Raw genomic sequence first — 21,092 nt, forward strand, 5'->3', positions numbered from 1 at the left:
CTTCTGGGGCTGTGGGGTGATTCTGGTGGGACCACTAGTGAGGGGCAGTGGGTCCTGGGTGGAAGTGGCAGTGGTGAGGCAGAAGGCAGGTGCCAAAGAGCTGGCAGCTGGGGAATTGCTGGGTGGTTGGAACTTTAATACATCTGGGGCTTGGGGAAGGTAACTGGTCTCATCAGATACAACAAGGCCATTTCCAAGCCATTTGTTTATGTGGACACACACACACACACACACACACACACACGCACACAGGTATATACATACTTCTCATCCAAAGGACAGGAAAGAATCATAAAGGCTTTCCTGTAGAATGCTAAGACTGTTAGCAACTTTTGTAAGAAGCTAATTGGGCCTACAGCCTCCCATGCAACATCTTCCGGTCCTCCAGTTCCTCCTATCTGGTGGCTGACTACAGCCAGGCCACATCCTTAGCAGCATCTCCATTTAAACAGAGATGAACAGATGTCCTGTATGGGAACCTCACAGGGTGGGAGGAGGTGCGGAGCGAATGCAACTGCGGGGCGACAGGGACCCCCATGTGGAGCACTGTGAGTCCTGGGTCTGCATGACAGGCTTGGTTTCCCTAAGCCCTGCCAGATTCCTGCGCGGGGCCTGTTCACCCTCTAAAACGACTTCTCCCATGTGGAAATGGCATTATCTTCACCCACTGGACTTCCAAGTGAGACCACAACCAGCATCCTGGGAAGCTAATCGGATTTATTTCGTTCTATCTTTCCCCTGGGACAGGGTGTAAAGAAGATATTTATGTATCTACATCTCGCTAGGCCTACTTTAGCCATGGAGGGAGATGAGTTTTAAAAGCTGAAAGCCACACACCACGTGCTAACACCATGTCACAGGCGTATCCAGCCTGGGGAGCAGAGGTTTGGGGCCGTCACGGGGCTGCCGTGTTCTGGCCGGGGGACAAGGCTGCCTGCCAGTGGCTCAACTGTGCTCGGCCTCCTTGTCTCCATGGCGGTGCCAACGCTGCCACAGCCCAGCCTGCCAGAGAGGGGGGCGGGAAGTGTGGTGTGATGGCGATGAGCCGGATCAACATCACTCTCATACCGCGAATCTCTCGCGTCCGTGTGTGTACGGACACAGAACTAGAGCAGGCCGACGTGTGCGAGACCAGCTTGGAGCACCAGCTCTGAACCCTGATGTCGCATTCAGGTGGCGATCAGTGACAATGCTTTGCTTGTCTGAGCCTCAGCTTATCTGTACTAGAGCTGACTTCACAAACAGTCAAGATTAGATAGATCTCACACACACACACACACACACACACACACACACACACACACAGAGACTCACACGTATAGCACTGCATATATGACGAGCACTGAGCAGGCACGACATTATGAGCAGCGATCAACCCAGGTCTCACTGGGGAGATGGGAGAGGAGGGAGACAAGGGTCCCACTACTCTGCCCTCAAGGCACAGACATCAAGGAAAGGAGACGAGACTGGAAAGAGCTCAGAAAGCTCCTGGCTCTCCTTGGTATTTATTTGCACTTGAGTAGTAGGGAGGCAGTGGCATCTCTCTGCCCTTTCTCTGGGATGCCCCATCTCTTACCCTGGCCTGGAGGGAGCTGGGTTTCTGTGGCTCCTGCTCAGCGTGAGGAGGCCTGGCCTGCTTCTGATTAGCCGTCAGGGCCCAGCCCTCAGGCCTCCACTGCACCTGTCTGGCAGGCGAGTCTGTCTTGCTCACTGTAAGGTCTCACCTGGGCTCAGCTTTGGGGCAGACAGGGAGCCAGCTTCCGGTCTGCATCTACACTTCCCCCTGCCTCTGGGCTCTGGGCTCCTGCTCCTCCATTCCGGGCAGCCAGAGTGGAGGGCAGGCTCTGAGGCTGTTGGTCACAGTCTCTCTGCCCAGCCCGCACTTCCGACCAACCCCTTGGCAGCTCCCAGGCTGTGCTCAGCCCCAGCCCACACCCTCAGCTCAGAAGAAGGGTTTCCCATCCTTATAGAATTCCAGGGCTGAAGTGTACACCCAGGGTCCACTAAGGCCTGTATGGTGCTTTCAGGCCAGCTGTATGCCCCACGTGCCCATCAGACAGAGAGGAACCCTCTTGGGATAATTCCCTGGGCACCAGGTACCTGGTCCCACAATTCTGGGGCCCTGTGGATGCATCTGTCTTACATGGCACTGTTGATGTCTCTCCATTTCAAGATAGATAAATTTTACTTTTCAGACTGAATACAATACCTATTGTTTTGGAAACTAAGATTGCAAGGCTATGAGTGCTTGTTTGAGGAAACTTTCGAGGTCTCTTTTCTTATGCTTAGCCATGGAGACCCCAAAGGCTCCATTTCTCGGCATCCTAGACAGGTGGACACGATTCCCATTGGTGGGACTCAGGTACAGGGCTCGCTGTCTACTGTTCTTCCTCACACGCATTCTGCAAACAGCCACTGAAAGAGGATTGAACAATGAGGACCTTGTAGTCTAGTGCAGCAGGCAGAAGTGTACAGAGTCCACGGTAGTATAAGAAATGGTACCATTTGAGTTTTCTAAAAAGTGCAATAAGAGGAAGTGTGTATCTGGACACTGGTGTGAACACACACGGACCTCATGGCCACCCTTGGGCACGAAAAGCAGGGGGGAACTGACCTACAGGTTTCAGTGTCCTGAGGGATGCAGGGGACAAGTCGGCAAGTGAGCACCCTCAATCCCTGGATGGAATGGGCTTTGGAAAGGTGAGCCCGTGAATTAGGTGTTGGGCGGGGCTTTGTGTGAGAAGAGTGGACATCTAGCAATGCCTGGTTCTTTTCCCCAGCTGGATTTCTCTCTTTCTGCGAGGCCACATACCCTGTCTGAGTCCGAGTCAGAGAACCACTGAATTTTAGAGTTGGAAGAGAAACTGGCAGGAAAAAATGGGTGAGAGCGGATGTTCTGCTTAACTACACTAAGGCTGCAGCCAAGCAAAGGGTGCGACTTGGAGAATAATGTCCCCCTCCCCTGCATGCTCCCAGATCACAGTCTGGCTCGATGTCTCCTCTCAGTCTTCGGCCTCAACCCTGTTACCTTTCAGCTTTTGAATACATGGCACTGAGTCTTAGGACTCAAGCAGATATAGCCTCTCTTACTGGGCTTTCTGACATGTACAATGCTGGTCAAGAGACCAGGATGGGTCGGGACGAGAGACGCTCAAGCTGCCGGATTGACCTTGTGAACAGGCAGCTCTGATCGACAAGGACTAGGGCCAGGCCCAGGTGAGCACCTTACCTCCGAAACATTGATGCGGCCCTCCTGAAAGGAGCAGGTGGTGGGGTCGTGAGTGCACAGGTTGCGGTACTTGCACCAGTGGCAGCGGAAGGCGCTGTTGACACAGGACAGGCACCTGCAGGGACAGGGATGGTAAGGGGTCAGGCTCGCAGCCACGCGTCACGCTGGAAGTCTGTGCATGTCCTAGCCTTCCTCTCAGGAGAGTGGGCTCGTAGATTCTCTAACTCTAGTCCTGGTTTCTTTCTACTTATCTGGTCCCAAGAACACCTTGGATGGAGAACACGTTTCATAAGGACCATGACATTATGTTAGTAGCTTGAAAATTTGACTGCTGGGAGTATTTAAACCCCAGAAACTGGAAAATACTGCAATCTGGGTTTGCTTTTCAAATGGCGGGTAGTAAATCTTTAGCACACACCGCTGCCCCTAAGACAGAGTGGCTGCATCAGCACAGAAGGAAGCGGGGCAGATGTGCACCCAGTCTTGCTGCTGCTGCTGGCCCTAGAGTGCCCTGAGTACGTCATCCCACTCTCGGAGTTGGTTTCTTCCTCTATCTGTAATAAAACAGTCCTCTCTACCCCACAGGGAGGCTTGGTGTCCAATGGGATAATGTACAGGAAATGGCTTGAGAAAGTACATTTCTAAGCGTGAGTACTATTTTCAAGTGCCTAAGTCACCTGTGATTTCAACCAGTAAAACACAGTAGTGCTTAAACGGTAACCAGTGGGTTCTGGCATCTGCATTCCCGGGTGTAGGGGAGTGAACAGCACTAACCGGTGACTTTGTCTCGCATCACTGCAAACTCAGGCGTGGAAAAATGGTATGCTTGACACGGGCACTGCTTGCCAGGGCGAGCGCTTCTTTCCCTCTGGCTGCACATGGAGGCTCTGTGTACTGTCTTGGCTCTGTGTGTGACCAGAGCACTGGGGAGGATGTGGGCTTGGGGATGGGGCTGCTCTTCACTCCAGGACGGCGGTACCCTAGTCTCTCTCTCTCTGCTGAGGGGACCAAAATGCCAGGACAGGGCGAGGTCTGCAATCTGGCGCCACCTGGTGGGGCTCTGACTATGTCTGGGGGAGCTGAGGAGCTAGCAAGGGGTCAATGCCCGTCCACACTTCCTTTTCCCAGATGGACGATTTTCTCCCCTTCTGCTTATGTATGAAGTTATTGAGTCTCTGAGTTTAGCTTGATGCTCTGTTGTGTCCTCCCTGATTGACTGGCTGTAGACACTGAAGCTGCAGACACGGCATTTTTGCTGTCTAATTCTGTGACTGTCAGGACAGTGTTTATTCTCTTGGGCCTCAGTTTACCATATTAAAAAAGGAAATGAACTTGATGCTGTGACTTTTAAATATGAATGCCAAGGAAGAAGGGTAAGATAGATCATGTTTGGCAATAAAATGGGATCACTACTGTCAAGATTTTTTTTTTCTCTTGCAAAACTTACTGCTCCTGTGACAGCATCTTCGTTGCCATAGCAAAACATCATTGAAGGTGGTGATGTCACACCGAGTTGCCATGGAGATGAGGGGTGCTCTCACAGACAATGGACTCTATTCCCACTGTGTTAGTTTTCAAGGAGGCTGATAGATTCTCTCTGAGGTGCAGACATTCCCCACAGCTAACTAGGGCTGGAAGGCAGGGGTGCATTTCAGCTTTAGCCACAGTCTGCCCTGCCTGGTTGGTTTTCTGTGGGCCATTTTTGGCTCTACTCCATTTTTCTCAGCCTATCTCCTTAGCTGTCCCAGTGGGGTCAGATACATTTCCTTGGCTTCTGTGGAGACATCACAACTCCAGATCATTCTGCTCATGCAAATCAAGGTCAGAGATGGGAGACAGGAGTAGCTCCCTGGCATCCTGTGCTGGCTGGACATCCCATCAGGACCTGCTGGTAAACACACCCTTTCCCACCTGACGCCGAACCCACTGTTTGTGCTGCTTGGTGCTTACAGACTCCACGCCCTAGAGTTCTGCCCACTATGTGCACCTCAGTGCTGCTATCCTGGGCAGTGGGAAAGATGGGGTCACTAGAAGATGCCCGATTGCTGCTCCTCCTAGCACGGAGCTGTGGGTTGCTCTCTCCCCTCCACTGGACACCATGGTGAGCAGTCCTATAATAATCCCGTAGTCCTGGCATCAAGACGTACATTTCCTTCTCTCTAAACCAAATAGCTCATGAGTGCCCAGCTCCTGTGCCTCCGTTTCTCTGCTGGAATCAGAAGAAGGTAAACACAGTCTCCTCCCTTCTCCACTTCTGGCCTTGCCTTTTACTTGTTGAATGCTCCCAGCTTCCTGCACAGTTATGGGGTCTCCTCTTTGGGAGGCACAGCTGGGAGGTGCTGAGCTGCTGCAGAAGGCCGAGCTGCACTGAACTCCAGGCCCTGGAGGGTGGAAGTTTGATCTCCTGATTCAGAAGCTGAAGGATAGATCTGGTGCACAGTGGAGTTCATTCATCCACTGCTCCTCCCCATCTGAGGTCTTTCCCTGTGTGCTCAGAGAAGCCCCTCTCCCGGTGTCTGGTCTGTGGACTCCTCGGTTCTGACTTCTTCACCGACCTAATGCCACCTGCAAAGCCATACCCAGTGGGCCCACAATGGAGGCCTTTTCCACGGTTCTTGGTCATGACCCTCTTCTTACTGTCCCGTCTTGAGACGGGGTAACGAGTGCAGGGGAAGGAATGAGATCGGAGGCCATGGAGAGCTGAGGATGGTCAATCCTGCCCACACCATGTGCCCAGCCCTCCAAGGAGATCAGGAAGCATCCACCACACAGCTCCTGTCCCTCAGGAGCTCAGACACAGGGGAGGGAAGTCCCACACTCACATCCCAACCGACACTCCTTCCCAGAAGTGCTTACAATTGGTGGGCGCTGCAGTTGTAAAACTTGAACTCCGTGCTGACAAAAATCTTCCCTGTCTCCTTGGACCTCAGCTGTAGCTCTAGTCCAAACCAGTCTGGGAAAAAAAAGAAAAAGAATAGGAAGGAGTCATAACCTGGGGACTCCAAGGTCAGTCTTCAGGAATGGGCATTTCTGGGGCACTGACCATGGTTCTTTTCCTGAGAACCCCAGACCCACACCCCAGGAGGAAGCAGCAGGTCCCATGGCGGCCCTGGCCTCAGGGAGGGGTGTTCAGCTGCTGGAACAATTTTAGAAATATCAGGCCAGGGCGCCTCAAACCCCTGGTCTGTGGAGAGAACTGGCTGAGGCCCAAAGCCGCTCTCAGCCCCGAAGGGATGGCCACCGGCAGCCCTGCACTCCGCAGCCACAGCCCAAGGGGAACAAGTGTCCCCCCGCACCCCCAGTGCGCCCTGGCCGTGGCAGTTGGCTCTCAGACTCAAGTTCTCTTGGGTGGCGTCTGCATCTGACATGGAACACTTGGCCAGGCAACTTCTGTGCCCGTGGTGGAGCAGTGCCCAGTCTCTGGCTCTCTCGGCAGCTGCTTACCTTGATCTAGGGGGATGGCCGGGACATCCCTGGGCCCAGGCGACATGCAGATGACACTGCTCCCAGACACCCGCCCTTCCACCTCTGTCAGGTTCCCAAAGGCACAGGTGACTCCTGCAGACAGATCTGGAGCGTCACTCACAAGCAGGTTGAGCTGTGGGGAGAGCGAAGAGCTCAGGACCCAGGCCTCAGGCTGGCCCGGCCCAGCCCTGCTACTCAGGGAGCCCCTCCCGCATGTCATCTATCAAAGCAGGAACCGATCCAGGTGATCTTCTAGCTCTGCCAATGAACAGTTATGGTAATTAACTGCTCAGTGGTGCACGGGGCCAGTGGTCTCTATTAATATTATTACTAATTGATTTTTCAATCTTGTCCAGCATCAGAAAGCACTAGGGGTTAGGAGCAAAGAAGGAAAGGGACCAAAATCCATCTTACATCCTGCTCATTTTGATATGGAAATCAATTGCAAAGCACCATGGGAATTGGAAAGTCATGAGCTGAGGTCTTCATCGCTGAGGCTTCGGCCTGGGCTCCTGGGAGAGCAGCCTGGAGGTTTGCCAGAGCTCACTAGGTTGGTGCAAAGGGGAGCTCCTCACGCTGGCCACCCCTAGAGGGTCTGCTCTGGTCTCTTCTGCTCTCCAGCAGTGCCTCTGCAGTGGGGCAGGAAAGTTGCCAGAAGCTTAGGGGGCCAGAGAAGGGGCTGCCAGCAGCTCAGGGGCATCTGTTACCTCTGGGTTCCAGTACGGAAGCCAGTGGTCTTCAATCTTGTCAAGTTTAAAGATGCTCTTTTGAGTGGTAAAAATATGACAAGCTTTCAGAAGCGTTTGTTAACTGGGAAAATATCTAACAGCAAAATGCTGCTCCGAATGCAGTGTATTTTTCAATGTTTTTGTACTCAATTATCACAATACACAGCCAGGGGGGATCTGAGTGGGCAAGACAAGCGACTGGCTCCCTGGGGCGGTGAGGACTGCCGGGTCCCCAGCATGGCACTCCTGCCTCCTCCAAGCCGGGCACAGCAGGTAGGCTTGCCTGCGTCTTCCTGCCAGCGGCTTTCTAGGTCACAATGATAGCACCTGCTACCTGGCCTGTTCATGCATTTGTCTGTCCTTGCATCTTCACCTGTCCATCTTCACCAGCATCCTATCCAAGGGGACCCAGGTACAAACCTCACCCCTGCTTTGTCCCTTGGTGCCCGGAGAGCTGAAACCTCCCGGTGGGGGTGGATGGGCCTAAATTCTGGGTGGTTCATTAACTAATAACACTTGTGAGGGGCTCAGAAGACCTTCAGAAGGAAGTGCCCCAGGACTCGAGGGTCTGAGGCATTTGGGGCTGCACTGTGGCGCGTGGGGAGGGGCTCTTCCGTCCTCTCCCACACACGCTGACTTCCTGTTCAAGCTCTCCCTCCCTCAACATAAAGCCAACTTGCAGATTTCCTCAGGGAAGGTAGCAGGTGGATGACTGCACAGAGCACACATTAAGGAAAGTGGTGTCTGGTATGAGATTGTGTTGTGCCATGGATTTGTTACTAAGTGCAAAAAGTCTGGATTTCCAAGGCAGATCGAAGGGTAACACATTCGCAGGGAGTATGGGAAACCGAGGGGTCACCCAGTTCACAACTAGGTTTCCTCGGAGCCCCAGGAGCCTGGTCAAGGTTCACATATAGTGTGAGCAGCGAGGTGCTCCCCTGCCCCGCGCCCCCACTCCCCGCGGGTCACCCACCTTCTGGCTGTGCTCGGACACTGAGATGCTGCTGGGCTGCACGGCCAGGCTCATGCACTGGCTGATGCTGGCGGCGAAGCGATTCGGCTCCCAGGCCCGGTGGCACTTGTCCCTGCGGGAGCACCTGAGGTAGACACAGAATCACAAGCAGTCAGGCCTGCAGCCCAGGTGTGTGCCTTCAGGGCCCCTGGTAACTGGCCGGCTCTGGGGACTCTCAGGGGGTCGGGGCAGTGAGGGGCTGAGGGGCAGGAGGCCTTCCCGGCACAGGGTGCAGCTTGGGGAGAAAGCATTCCTCTGCCAGTCCTGTTGGAGGCTCGGCTGGGGTCTCCCACCCTCTGAGCAGGTTAGTCGGTCCCTCTCCTCTGCCTCCCAGGCTGCTGAGGACCCACAGACTGACGAGGAGGGCTGGGGTGACGCCCACACTTAGCGAGTGCAGTGTTGGCGATGCCCCGCAGTACCACTGTGAGAGACGGCAATGATTTCCTCCAGAAGGGGTCAGAAAAGAGGAGAGGGGTCTTAGCTGTGTGGGGCAGTGAGCCTGTGATCTTGCTGGTGGATTAATGGCTCTCTGAAGGCAGAAGTTATGTTTTATTCAGTGGGATATTCCACCTGTCACAGGGAGTATTTTAAATAAATGCTTGTGTCGTGAGATAATGCCTGGGGACAGATACAGACAAGGTGCCGTGGCCAGGGCTGCCTGTGCCCGAAACCCTGCATGGCTGCTCTGCCTGATGTCTTCATCCCTGCTCAGGCCCCTCTACCACACGTGGCAGGTGGGCACCACCGCGCTGGAGCTTCGGCAGGTCACCTGCCCTGTCCCGGAGAGTGTGCTCCAGGGCTGACGGCTGTGCACCAAACAGCCCTGGGACGCTGAGATTCCTCATCAGGCAGGGTTTCCCGCCGCTCTCCCAGACTCCACCCCCTCTTCCTTTCCAGGCCACATAATGGATCTAAATATGAATGCTGTCAAAGAAAAGAATTATTGAGGTTTAAGTGAATCCTTAAGATAGCTCTAAAGTGAGCTCTTGACTGGAGCCTTTATCTCATTGACTCACTGAAATGGCTCTTTTTTATCATACTATTTATGGCAATAGCCCTAACAGAGATAAATAGCCCAGGAGACAATAACACTCTTGCAAGGGCAAGGCACACAGAAGAGACAGGGAGGTTTCAATCCCCCTGGACCCGGGGCTCTTCAGCTCTCTCCTGCAGCCCTGTGCCTTCCATTGGCCTGGAGCTCAGATTGCCTGGCTCCCTGGCACCCTCCTGGCAGGCATGCTGGTGGAGGCTGGGGGCAGGGCACTGCAGCAGGCAGTGAGTAACGACCAGGCCAGGAGAGCAGAGACATCGAAACTCTCGCTCTCCTCATGCCCTTGGTGAGAGAGAGGTGCTGGGAGAGGTGAGCCTGGGCAGGTCAGGAGGATTCTCTGGGCATAGGGAAGGGGATGGGGGGGGGCAGAGGAAGTCCAAGCTACCCCTTCTGTTCTAGAAGCCACAGTCCCAGACCCACAGACGATGAGTGGTCTGGGGCAGATGCTAGGACAGCTTGCGGAAACTCATGTCCCTGCCAGTGAGCTGATGTCCATCCTGATCTATAATTCTGCTGTGTTCTGTGTGGGAGAAGTTATACCTGCACCAGAACAGGGAGGCAGGGTGGAAGGGAGGGAAGTCAGGCACAGCTGGACCTGGCTGCCGCAGAGCGAGAGGGCACACAGCCCAGGACCTTTGCATGGAACCGGTGGGCTGTTAGGCTTTTCAGAGACAAAAACTCTGGAGGAGAGAGCCTGCTGGCTGGTGGGTCACCCTCCTGTTGGGAACCCAAATTCACTCCTTTGGGTGTTTCTGGGGGGCAGTGTGTATGGCCTCCGCATCTTTGTTGACTGGTTCGTTTTTGCAGCATTTGCTGAGGAATCTCTCACCTCCGAAACCAAAGCTTGGAACCCAGTGTCTGTGGCCTCAAATCCAGTCCAGATTTTGCATCTGTGAAGCACCAGCCTCCTTCCTCCCTCCCAATCCTCCCAACACCTGCTGTGGAGGCTGGAAGCCAAGCGCTTTTGTGCGGGACCCTGAACTCTGGCCCTCCGCCTCCGCCTCCACCCCAAACTCCGCACATTTCATGGAGATGTTCTGCCGCCTGGCACCGGGCCATGGAGTTTCCAACTCCACTGGGCAAGAGAATTCCTAGCCAGCTCCCGCCTGTTGGTTTTCACCCTTTTCTCTTCCTCTGGGGCTCTTCAAATTAGGAAGTTTAAGTGTGATTTTGCATTTCTATTGAGCTGGTATTCAATGGGGGGCTGTATCTGAATAGGGGTGTGAGGCCAGGGGGAGGGGCATGCAGTCTTCTTGGAATCAGGAAATAATGAGGCCAGAAGGGTTCTCCCAAGGGTGCAGAGTCCATAATAGTTATTTTGATTTCTGTAGCCTCTTCAGGGCTTCCTTACTTCCAAAGCACTTATTATTTCATTTGGTCTTCACAATTCACCTGTGAAACAGGCATTTTCCTTATTTAGCAACAGAGAAAGGAAGGCCTGGAGCTGTCAGAGGGCTCATCCAGGGTCACACAGTGGCTGGCCAGACACTGATCTCCCGGTTCCAGGGCAACATGTCCACAGCCCTGGGCTGGAGCAGCCACAGGGTTTCCTGGGAAACCTAGAGAGACGCTAGGGCTTCCCCGTGAGATTGGTCAGCAACACCAGGAAACAGCCCCGGCACTCCAGGAGGCAGAGGCGGTGGCCTCTCGGGGGAACTGCCTCTTCCACCCTGACACCTGTGCCGTGGTTGGGATCACTGCTCAAAAGAAGACTTGCTCCTTGTTCCGCAAACTGAGGTCCTGCCGCCCCGCCCCAGGGATGCCCCCCTCTTCTGTGGCCCTCGTCTGCTTCCAGTACGACCCAAACTTACATGTTGTGGAGGGCGCACCAGCCACAGTGAGGGTCCCCCGAGCTCAGGCACTCCCCACACGTCGTGTACTGCTCGCAGGACTCCACGGGGACCCTGGTGACCTGGCAGAGAGGAAAGGGAGCACGGGGAGGTCAGCGGTGACTCCTTGCACATGTGTGTTCCTACTCACCCCCACCCACGCACTCTGCACGGCCAACAAGGTGACTCGGGGCCCACAGAGGTCCCCGCACTCTCATCTGCTGCTGGCAGGGTCAGGCATGGTTTAGCGGAATACGTTCCCGAGGCAAAGGCGGAGTAGGTCTGCCAGAGGTGCAGCGCACCCCCGGCCTGCCACGGAGCTGGGTGAGCCCGGCAGTGCTGAAAACGGTTAACTCTGCTGAAAGGCTATTGAGCGGCACAGACGCCTCGCTGAAGAGCTTTCAGCTGGGCTCGGGCTGAGACATCCTGCGCGCACAGAGCACACTGAAAAGGGGAGAGGAGGAGAAACTTTTCCCATCAAGTAACATTCAGAGTATGGCGCAGGCTCTTTACAGCCTACCGAATATACCACCTGGATCCAATTACCCTTTCTCCGATGGCTGCATTCAGTTCCCAGTAAATCTCCCCGCCTTTGAAAAATCTGGCTACACGGGAACCTCCGCAGAGAAGTGCTGCTGTCTGTTCTGTCTCGCCTGCAGAGTGGGGGCCTGCAGAGGGACCTGAGTGGGCCCTGACCCACATCAGGCACCCCCGGCATTGTGACAATAAGGGCCGGGCAAGGGGGTCAGGGGACTGAATTCTCCCCTTGGCTGTGTCCTAGGTATCTGTGTGTGGCCGGGGCAGGAGGCTGCTGAGCTGCAAGGCCTCTGCTGGGCTGGAAATGGATTCTCATGTGCAGGGCCCAGGGTCCTCGCAGCTGAGGAAGGTATGAGTTCAGGTGGAAATGTAGCCTGTGATCCGGCACTACAGGGGAGTAAGCACTGGCAGAGACACCTTCATAGCACCCTCCTGAAAGGCTAACATCGCTCCTTCAGGAGAGGCTTATTAGACGTCGATTCTTTGGGGACAAGGGTGCTAAGTGATAGAGAAACCACAGCTCACGTACACAGCTTCTGCTGATATGGAGCCCGCAGTCCCTAGGAGTTGGTAACTGCAGGCCGAGGGTTGCCCAGGCTTGTGCTGAGTGTCTGACATCTGCTGGAGTAAGGGTGGGGGTCCCGGGGGCCGAGAGGAGGGTTGCCCAGGACTACCTGTCGGGAGGGAGGGAGGGAGGGCTCAGGGGAGTTGTGTGCCAGTCCTCTTAGGAGGACATTCGAAACTGAAGTGCTACTGTGAACAAAAGCCATTACGGACAAGGCCAGACTAACCTGGATGTGGGATGGGCACCGTTCAGGAGGAGACTGTCCTGCCTCTTCTGCTAGGATCCCTGTCCAGCCTCGGTGCACCACACACTTCCATCCCTGTCACAGGCGCCTCTGTACACGAGGGGCACCGCCAGCCCTAAGCTCTCCTGACCCCCTTCAGTCACAGAAAGATGAAGTACAGGTAGAATTAGTGAATCTTGCAATTTGGCTTAAGCAATGGATTCTTGAAGTGTAGTTTGGGAGGTAGCTGGTTTAAGACACCTCCAGTGGGTAACACGAGAGGGTTTGAGACACATCTAAGTGCAATGTGACCTGACAGGCCAAGAAATGGCTAACATGTCACCGGCTGCCAGACACACGCTGTCAGGACTCAGTCACCCGGTGGGAGCTCTGAGATGGGCTGCTGCTTAACCTGCAATCTGGCCCAGAGAGCACCAGGATGCATGAGGTCCAGAAGAGGCCTCCAGGGCAGGGCAGCTGATGGGCCTCAGCTGCTTCTTCAGCCCCCAGGAGGAGTGTGGAGGTGGCCCTGGGTGCCTCTCCAGTGTCTGACAGCCCCAGTCTGGCAGCAGTAGGACCACAGAAGAGCTTTGGAGAAAGCTCAGAGTCAGGGCTGTCCGGGGCCACTGTGGCTCTGCTGCCCAGAGAGACGCCTACTCTTGGGACACAGCCACCATCCAGGGGACACCTCTGGGATGCTGCGCAAGGCCTCTCCACGCTCAGAGGAGGGCTGTCCGTTCTCTCCCCGTTCAGACAGTCTGCATTCTACTCACTGATCCTATGGCTCTCCTAGCTCCTCCCTGAGAGCAGTGACGACTTCTGACCTGCACACTGGACGGCTGGAGGATGACACCAAGCCACCGCCAACATCCCGACCAGTTTCACACGGCCTTTCATGCTCTGCCTCTGGGGCCAGGATGGCTGCAGAAAGCGCCTTTGCAGCAGGGGCCTGTGGCTCTCTGGAGCCCTTGCTGCCTGCTGGGCTTCCGCTGGCCCCCTCCAACCTGCTTGGCCAGGCCTGAGAGCACCAGTCCAGTGCCCAGCTCCCTTTCTTGGCTCTTGGGCTCCTTGTGAGTGATGTCTGCATCTGGCTGGAAATTAAAACAACTGTCTGCATTGCATTCGGCCCGTCTGTCAAAACACAGCCCGGCTCTCAGCAGCTGGGGCCGGGGGCCCTGAATGGGTGCAGTGTCTCCAGCAACAAAGCCCACTTTCACGCCAAGTGCCACGGAGATAGTGAAACCCTGTTCTTCTCCAAACATGAAACCAACGGCACAACTATTTTTCCTGTTTCCTGGGCCCTCCTGGTGGGATTTTTTTTTTTTAATGTACTGAGTTAAAGAGTAAAGTGAAACAGGAAACTTATGGGGGGGGGTTCCTACCACTAGAATTCTTTGCCTCTGAGGTCTAATAGCCATGCAGATACCGGAGGAGAGAAATGCCACGGCGACTGCGAGGAGGTCCTCGAAGTCAGAGGTCCCCGGGGACTCCCGCTGTCCCCGTATTCGGGCTTTCTATGTTCATTCACCACCCAGCACTCACTGATCACATCCTCCATGCAGGCCACTTCAGGAGCAAAGCAAAAGGACAGCATCAAAGCACAGCCGTCACCCTCAAGTTGTAAACAGACAGCCATAAAAATGAGAGAGGGACAGTGTTCTATTAGAGGTCCCGAGACAGGGCCGAGAGAAACCAAACGCTTGTGTGTCTGCCCCGTCCGGCGTGATGGCCACCTGTGCCCCAGCTCACGCACACCTGAGAGCGGCCAACTGAGCTGAGGTAGCCGCATGAGCCCAACACACAAGGGATTCGGAAGAGTTTGGAACATAAATAAAATACCACGTTAAGAATTTGTCGTTAGCATGTTCCAAAGCCACCCTTTTGTACAGATTGGGTTAAATAAAATCTGTTTTCTCACTTTTGGGGACACCGCTGTTAGCAAAGTGGAAAGCACTCGTGGGCCCAGGTCTGCCGCCGGTGCTGTGCGTGTGGGACGCGGCTGCCCAGGAGGAAGAGCAGGGAGTTTCTGTGACAGATGCGGTGTAGGTCAGGTTCTGAGGTGACTGCTACACCAATTCCACGGGGAAAGGGCGGGGAGGACACAGCACCTTGCCACCCCGAGACCTCTAGCCTGCCACTCCTTGGTCAGAAGAACGTCCCCCATAAGCAGATGGCCCTGTGGCTTTCAAGGGGTGATGGCCGTCAAGGCTGGATCCTCAGGCCTGCTCTCCCGGCATTACCTGCGAGCTTTTCAGACAAGAAAGCTGAGGGCGCGCTTGTTTGGAAAGCTGGGCAGCCCTCACCTGGGCTCTAGCATCTCTCCAGCTCATCCCTGGGTGCTACAGCTGGGGAATCACTGATCAGACAACCTCAGTGCCTTGGGGACAGCTTTCTAAATGTAGGGTGCAGGCTGCAAAGAAGCAGAATCAGACTCGCCCTGAGGCTTCGGCAGGAATTACAGTAGTTCGGGATATGTGGGGGAAAGCACCTGAACTGGGGGACCACTTTATGCCCTGAGACAAACTGACTATTCATTTTGAGTCTCCGGAGTAGGGAGCCATCTCCAGCGCAGCCCCAGGTGCCAGCTGGGTACTGGGCTGGGGCCTCTGTTCCCAAGAACCTCTAGGAGGCTGTGCTTTCTCCTAGAGGGTGTGCACAATGCGAGGCCGCCAGAGGGCGCTCTGCCAGGGCTGAGTCAGAGTTTAATTAGTGTCTGTTTATTATTGTTGGATTTTAATTATGTCCCCGCCCCCGAGGGCAGGGGTGGCTAGGCTGGCCGAAGCTGTGATGAGAATCATACAATGGGACAAGGACCTTCCCTGCCCTTGTTCCTGTCCCCAACCCATGGTGCCTCCTCCCACTGGATTCCGCCTTTGTGTTCCACATTCTTTTCTGCCTGATCCTATGTCTTGTAATTATGCCTCTAATGAATATAACTGTCCTATTAAGTCATTTACTTAAGAAATACTCCTAATTAAAGGTGACTCATACTGCGCTGCTGGCTCCTCTGGCCCCAGGGCCCCACGTCCCTGTGCCTTCCTTGGCTTGATTCCACCGGGGAAGGGCTCTGCAGAGGCGCTGATGTGGGGTGGTCTCCCTGCTACCCCCTCGGTCGGCATCTGGGCGGCCCATGGGTGTGAGCTCCACTTCGGACGAGGACTGTATCAGATTAGTGTTGGCTACGGGGACAGTCACTGGGGGAAGCCCAGAGCCAGCCTCAGTCCCAAAGATCCTGAAAGTCATGGCAGGTTTGCAGAGTTTGGGACCTCCAGGCAGGGGCTGGCGGTGGCTGTACCCCTCATCCTGGAAGAGGCCCGCACAGGTGCTGCCGTCAGCTGCACACACACCACTCTTCAGATGGAGGAGCACCGAATGCGGGGCACAAGAACAAGAACCCAGGCTGGGTGGGTTTGGGACAGAGCCTGGGTTCTCCATCTGACACCTGGGCGGACACCTGCAGGGCTCCCTGGTCTGAGCATCTGGAGTCTTCCAGGGAAACACTGAGCTGAGAGCAGAAAACCCCACAGGGCTCTAACGACAGACTGCCCGAGTCCTGCTCAGTCCTGACACACACTGAGCATTACGTCGTGCCAAACCCTCCATTAGGTAGAGGGGCGACATCTTCTGCCCTCCTGAAGCCCAGGGCTCCCCTGAGGGAACAGATGATTGCATTACAGCTGGACAGATGCCACCAGGCAGGGACCATCAAGGCCCGGTCGTGGGTCAAAGCACAAGGTGGTGGTACACCTGAGCCTGGTGGGGGCACTCCGCGTCCACGGGGCCTTCAGGGTTCTCTGGCAGAGAGAGGCACAGACGAGCAGTCGGTGGGAGGGACAGGAGAGCTGCTCCCCAGGGAGTGCGCCCCTCCGACTCTCAGCGCTTAATCCTCGCTCCCTGGAATTGCTCTGCCCACCAGATGGTACACCTGTCCCTGCATGTGTGCCCTGCTCCTGACACACGGAGAGGAACAGAGGCCCTCTCAGTGGCCGGGGCCAGGTGGCAGGGTGGGAGGTGGCACAGACAGCCTGGCTGGGGTGTGCAGTTGGCCTCCTGGGCAGCCTCCTGCTCCCAGGGCTCGGACAAAGCCCACAGCAGCTGAAGCTGGTGGAACTGGCTCCCTCGGCCTCTTTCCACTGTGGTTTCTCTTAGGGGGTCCCTTCAGGCCAGCCCACCCCTCAATCCTTCAAGTCTGCAGCACTTTGGCCCCATTGTCTCCCTTTCCCTCAATCCAAATCCGTTTTCGAGAAACCGAATGATACCCACTGACATCTATGGCTGCGGACGGCAGAGGAGCAGCCCAGCAGGGCTTCCATACAGACTGAGATCGACAGCACAACCCCAGCAGTGCTGGCAGAGGGTTTTAGCATTTTCACATTGCTTTCACACACATTATCTCATCTGCTCTGCAGAGCTCCCCTTGGAGGAAGAGAGGACAGGTACTGCTACCTATTAGGATTCCATTTGATCCATCAGGAAGTTCAGGCCTCACAGGGCTGGCCCTTCTCTGGTCTCATGGCCAGTGGGAGGAGAGCCCTCACTGCCCGAGATGGGGCCGCTGAGTCCTCTCTGACGAACTGGGTGGGCTCCTGTGGGGTGGAGGAAGCTCTTCCGGGTCAGTCTCAAGAGAGAGAAGCCGGGTCAGACGTGAGGCAAGTCCGGGGCAGGGTTTAGGAAGTGCAAGGCAACTCGCAGGCAGGTAAGGCTCTGCCTGTCTGTACTCAGCCACTGTCAGGATGCAGGGGCTGCTGGAGGATGGAAGGGAGGCCTCTCTCCTCCACAGCGCGCCCAGAGTCTCCTCAGTGCTGCAGCCAACACGGAAGCTCGAGTGTGGTTTGCCTGGGAGCTCCGGGCTCTATTCTCTTCACAGTTGTCACAGAACAAAACTCGAGGGCTGGAGGTACGGGAGGCCCAGCCCCACCTGAGCCCGGCTGCTCTCAGGTGTGGAGGCTGAAAGGGACAGTCTGGGGAGCCCTTCCTGTGCCACACCTTGGGCCACATCCCTTAGCCCAGCCCTCACCCCATGGGCTGGTGGCCAGCATCATCCTCGTCTGTCTTCCTCCTACACAGCAGCACCTGGGTTCATCCGCCTGACCACTGTGCGTTTCCCAGCTCATTTTCTCGGTTGTGTTTTCTAACAGTGATTCACTGAGTGACTCAGGAGGGCAAGAGGTGATGGCAGGAGGTGGAGGCGGAGCCAGCCTGGGGTGGGGTGGCTGGTGGAGGATTCCCCAGTGGGACTGGAGCCAGGGGGAGAGGCTGCTCTACCTCAGTGGCCTGCAGGACGGAGCCCTCTGCCCGCCCAGGGGTGGAATGAGAGGGTTCCGTCCTGGCCTAGCCCCTCGGCACTCCTGCCAACCGCTTCTGGTCTCTATTTCCTTACTGCCCCTGGAAGCTGTCACAGGGAGGACATCCGTCAGCATGGCTCTTCCTTAGGAACAGCCACGAAGCATTCATTCTTGTTCACTCCCAAGGTTGGATCTGCTTTCTTAAAAATCTATGGTCCTGTGCAGAGCCTCTAAACCTTCATAAAACACACACTGTCCTAGGCCCCTGCCCGTCGAAGCGGTGACAATACCGGGACCATTTTTATTATGAAAAGGAGGTGTGAGACCCCAGCAGAGGCCTCATTTCCAGAGGCCGTGACTGCGGCTGATATGCCAAGAGGCTCCTGCCCAGAAGCTGACCCGGGCACTGTCCTCAGCATGCCTCAGTATCTGGAGACCTGAGGGAGGAGTGGAGTTCAAAGAGAAAATCTATTTTTAATGACGGGGGAGAAGAGCAGAGTGGCTGAGTAATTTAGAGTAATTAAAGCTATCACTCAGAGAGGGGAGTCCAAAGTTGACGGAAGTTTTCAAAGACATTTTTTTCTTCCTCATTCATAAAATCCAGGAGAGGTCTTGCAGGGTCAAAGTGGAGAGGACAATGGGTAGACAGCCTCACACACGGTTGGTGCCCAGCTGGTGTGGTTACCACGCTCCGTGCGGTCCCGCTGAATGGGCAGGGCTTGTATGGGACCTGCACTGTGTCAGGTCCACCTGGCTTCTCTGGGTGGGGACTGTGCATCTGTCCTTTGGAGAGAACCATGTCTGTCCATGCATGAAGAGCAAACTGCATTTCTGACACAATCTCAATGCTGTATGTGAAACCCAGGATTCGAGCTAAAACAATGTCAAATTATACCCAGAGTCTTAAGAATGAAGCTAGAAGTTAGGTAACATAAAAATACGAGGAGCAGAAAGCCCAGTGGGCAAAGCAGACATTCCCAGTACCAGAGAATTTTCTCAGGAAGGACTCCCGAGCCAGAAATGCCAGGGAGGCAGAAGTAGGGCTGTTCTAGTTCAGGATTTTGGAAGGATCTACAGAGAAGTGGTGATGCTGATACTATGTTGTCTCCATGACAACAGTGGATTATTTCAGTTAGGGAAAGCAGGTGGGATAGGAAATGGAGGATGAGAAGGATTTGGGAATTAGGGCCCAAGAAATAACTAAAACAGACCTCTCACCGGGGAGCCAGATGCTGGAATTAGCAAGCAGGGTCCCAAACAGCTCCTTCTGGGCCAGCACTGACTCACGCACTCACTGACTCACTGACTCACTGCCCCAGGAGGAGCAGAGGCAATGACGGAAAGTGGCGGAGTAACAAGACCGAGACACTCCTTGGACCCAGCCATTTCTGCCCTTGCATCAAATGCTGCTGTTGTCCAGGGTGGTTCCGGTGAGGCCACGTCCAGCATGGAGCCCGCCTGTGTCTCAGAGCTGGGTTCTTGCCTAGCAGATCCCACTCTCTGGGCCCCGCCTCAATTTGGGGCCTGCCTTCCGGTTACTGGAGCGTGAGAGGGGGAGTTTGGGGCTCGGTCGATCCTAAACTCTCTTTTCAACATGGAAGCACCTTTAGCATAGGAAGGTGAGGGCTACTTAGGGTGGAATCATCAGAGGAAGGAACCCGAGGCCGGTCAGGGGTGGGGGTAAGAGCACTTTCTGCTGACTACGTAGAAGGTAAAAGCAAACTTCATGTAGGTTGAGATGAAGACTCAGGGAATTCATATTTGCTAGGATCCTTTTACAATAGGGAAAGTGGGGTCTTTAGGACACCACTGTTCCTGAAAAGGACCATAAAAGGGACCTGAAAAGAATAAAAGTGGGGCTCTCTTGGCAAAGCCCCTAGCACTTCTGTCTAACCAATCTCCTGATGCCTAAATGACATCCTACTCTGCTGCCAGCAGCCAGTCATTGACACACACTTGTGGGTTCTCAGCTGCTCCTTGTTCACTTGCTTCCCAGCCTTGATACTTTCCCTGGGGTCCACCGGAGCATTATGAAGGACCCAGGCTGAGGTTCCCAGGCTGTCTTTACAAAGGGAGGACGGTGCTACCAGACGGTGCAGGATAACATCAGACCTGATCAAGCCCAGGGCCGAGTCTCCTGTGGTCCAGCCCAGGCAATGGCCAGACACATGGGAAAGAAAAAACCCAGCTCTCTACCTGCATCATTGGCTCTGAGATCAGCCCCCACCCCAGTGGCTGTTTAATTCTGAATAGGCAAAAAGCTGTCAGAGCTTCACATGGTAAAAGAGAATCTTAGTTCCCATCAAATAGCATGGAGCACATCTTCTCAGCCACCCCTCTGCTTTCCTCCCCAGCCATCTGAGGCTTGGACATCTTGTCTACCCGGACATGTCAGCTATCTGGAAAATCTTTACTCTTTTCTTGGTTTCTAAGTGTCCTTCTCTCTTGGGATGGACTCCAGATCAGAACATGTCCTTAAGATCTAAGGAAAAAAATACAAATCTCCTGCGCTGCATTGTATTGACAATGTTGGATTTACAGTTGGTTGGTCGACTTGGCCTCGTATGTCTAGGTTCACACAGACTTGCTATAACTGGGTAGACTTGCATATGGTTAAGATAAATAATTTAATCATTTATGTATTCATCCATTCACTCATTCAATAGTCCACCAGGGATGAACCCATCTGTCCATCACCATCAGTTTGTCTGTCCCTCCGCCCACGCCCTCATCCAGCAGGTATCGATTCTTGCACGAAGGTGCTAACAAATGTGAGTGAATCCTGACCTGCGAGTGCCTGCTGGGAATACACCTTCCGGCAAGGGAGCTAGGGAGGCCAGGAAGGTGGCAGCCGAGTGTGAAAGCCTTGAACCCTGAGCCTCCCTCGGTGGCAGGAAGGAAGGGAGGAAGTGCCATGAGGAGAGAGTAAAGCACCACCTTGTGAGGGGCAGGGAGATCCAGAGCAGCATGGAAGGCAGGGAGCCGAGCGGAGAGAGCAGGGTAGGCTGTGGGGCGGGACCAGGACAGTGGCACCAGAATGGAAGGAGGAAAACGGAGTTCTGCCTTTCTTCTCCCTCTGTCCCTGTCATCGAATCCTGGCTGCCCTGGCCACAGTCCACGCCCTCCCCGCTGGACAGGGCCTGTCACTCCCTGCCAGCTTTTCTACTC

At 54.9% G+C, this 21,092-nt stretch overlaps 1 protein-coding gene and 1 long non-coding RNA gene across 4 annotated transcripts in view; one reads left to right on the forward strand and one right to left on the reverse strand.

The window, feature by feature from the left end:
* Positions 1–21,092, reverse strand: part of Plxna2 (plexin A2) — a 204,039-nt gene that overhangs the window by 51,094 nt on the left and 131,853 nt on the right. For all 3 annotated transcript variants that reach the window (XM_010613161.2, XM_010613162.1, XM_019205870.2), the window contains exons 4-8: positions 11,297–11,397; positions 8,396–8,519; positions 6,674–6,827; positions 6,086–6,182; positions 3,230–3,344 (exon numbers count right to left, since the gene is read on the reverse strand). In XM_010613161.2, the coding sequence (XP_010611463.1) occupies positions 3,230–3,344; positions 6,086–6,182; positions 6,674–6,827; positions 8,396–8,519; positions 11,297–11,397 (591 nt within the window). The remainder of the gene's footprint in view (positions 1–3,229; positions 3,345–6,085; positions 6,183–6,673; positions 6,828–8,395; positions 8,520–11,296; positions 11,398–21,092) is intronic.
* LOC104854570 lies at positions 4,696–13,842 on the forward strand. Its single transcript, XR_778159.1, has 3 exons — positions 4,696–5,120; positions 5,402–5,454; positions 13,433–13,842. It is a non-coding gene; the product is annotated as an uncharacterized LOC104854570 (long non-coding RNA).

The sequence above is a fragment of the Fukomys damarensis genome, unplaced genomic scaffold, assembly GCF_012274545.1.
Source record: "Fukomys damarensis isolate Sample0158 unplaced genomic scaffold, DMR_v1.0_HiC HiC_scaffold_11, whole genome shotgun sequence".
NCBI classification, from domain to species: Eukaryota; Metazoa; Chordata; class Mammalia; order Rodentia; family Bathyergidae; genus Fukomys; species Fukomys damarensis.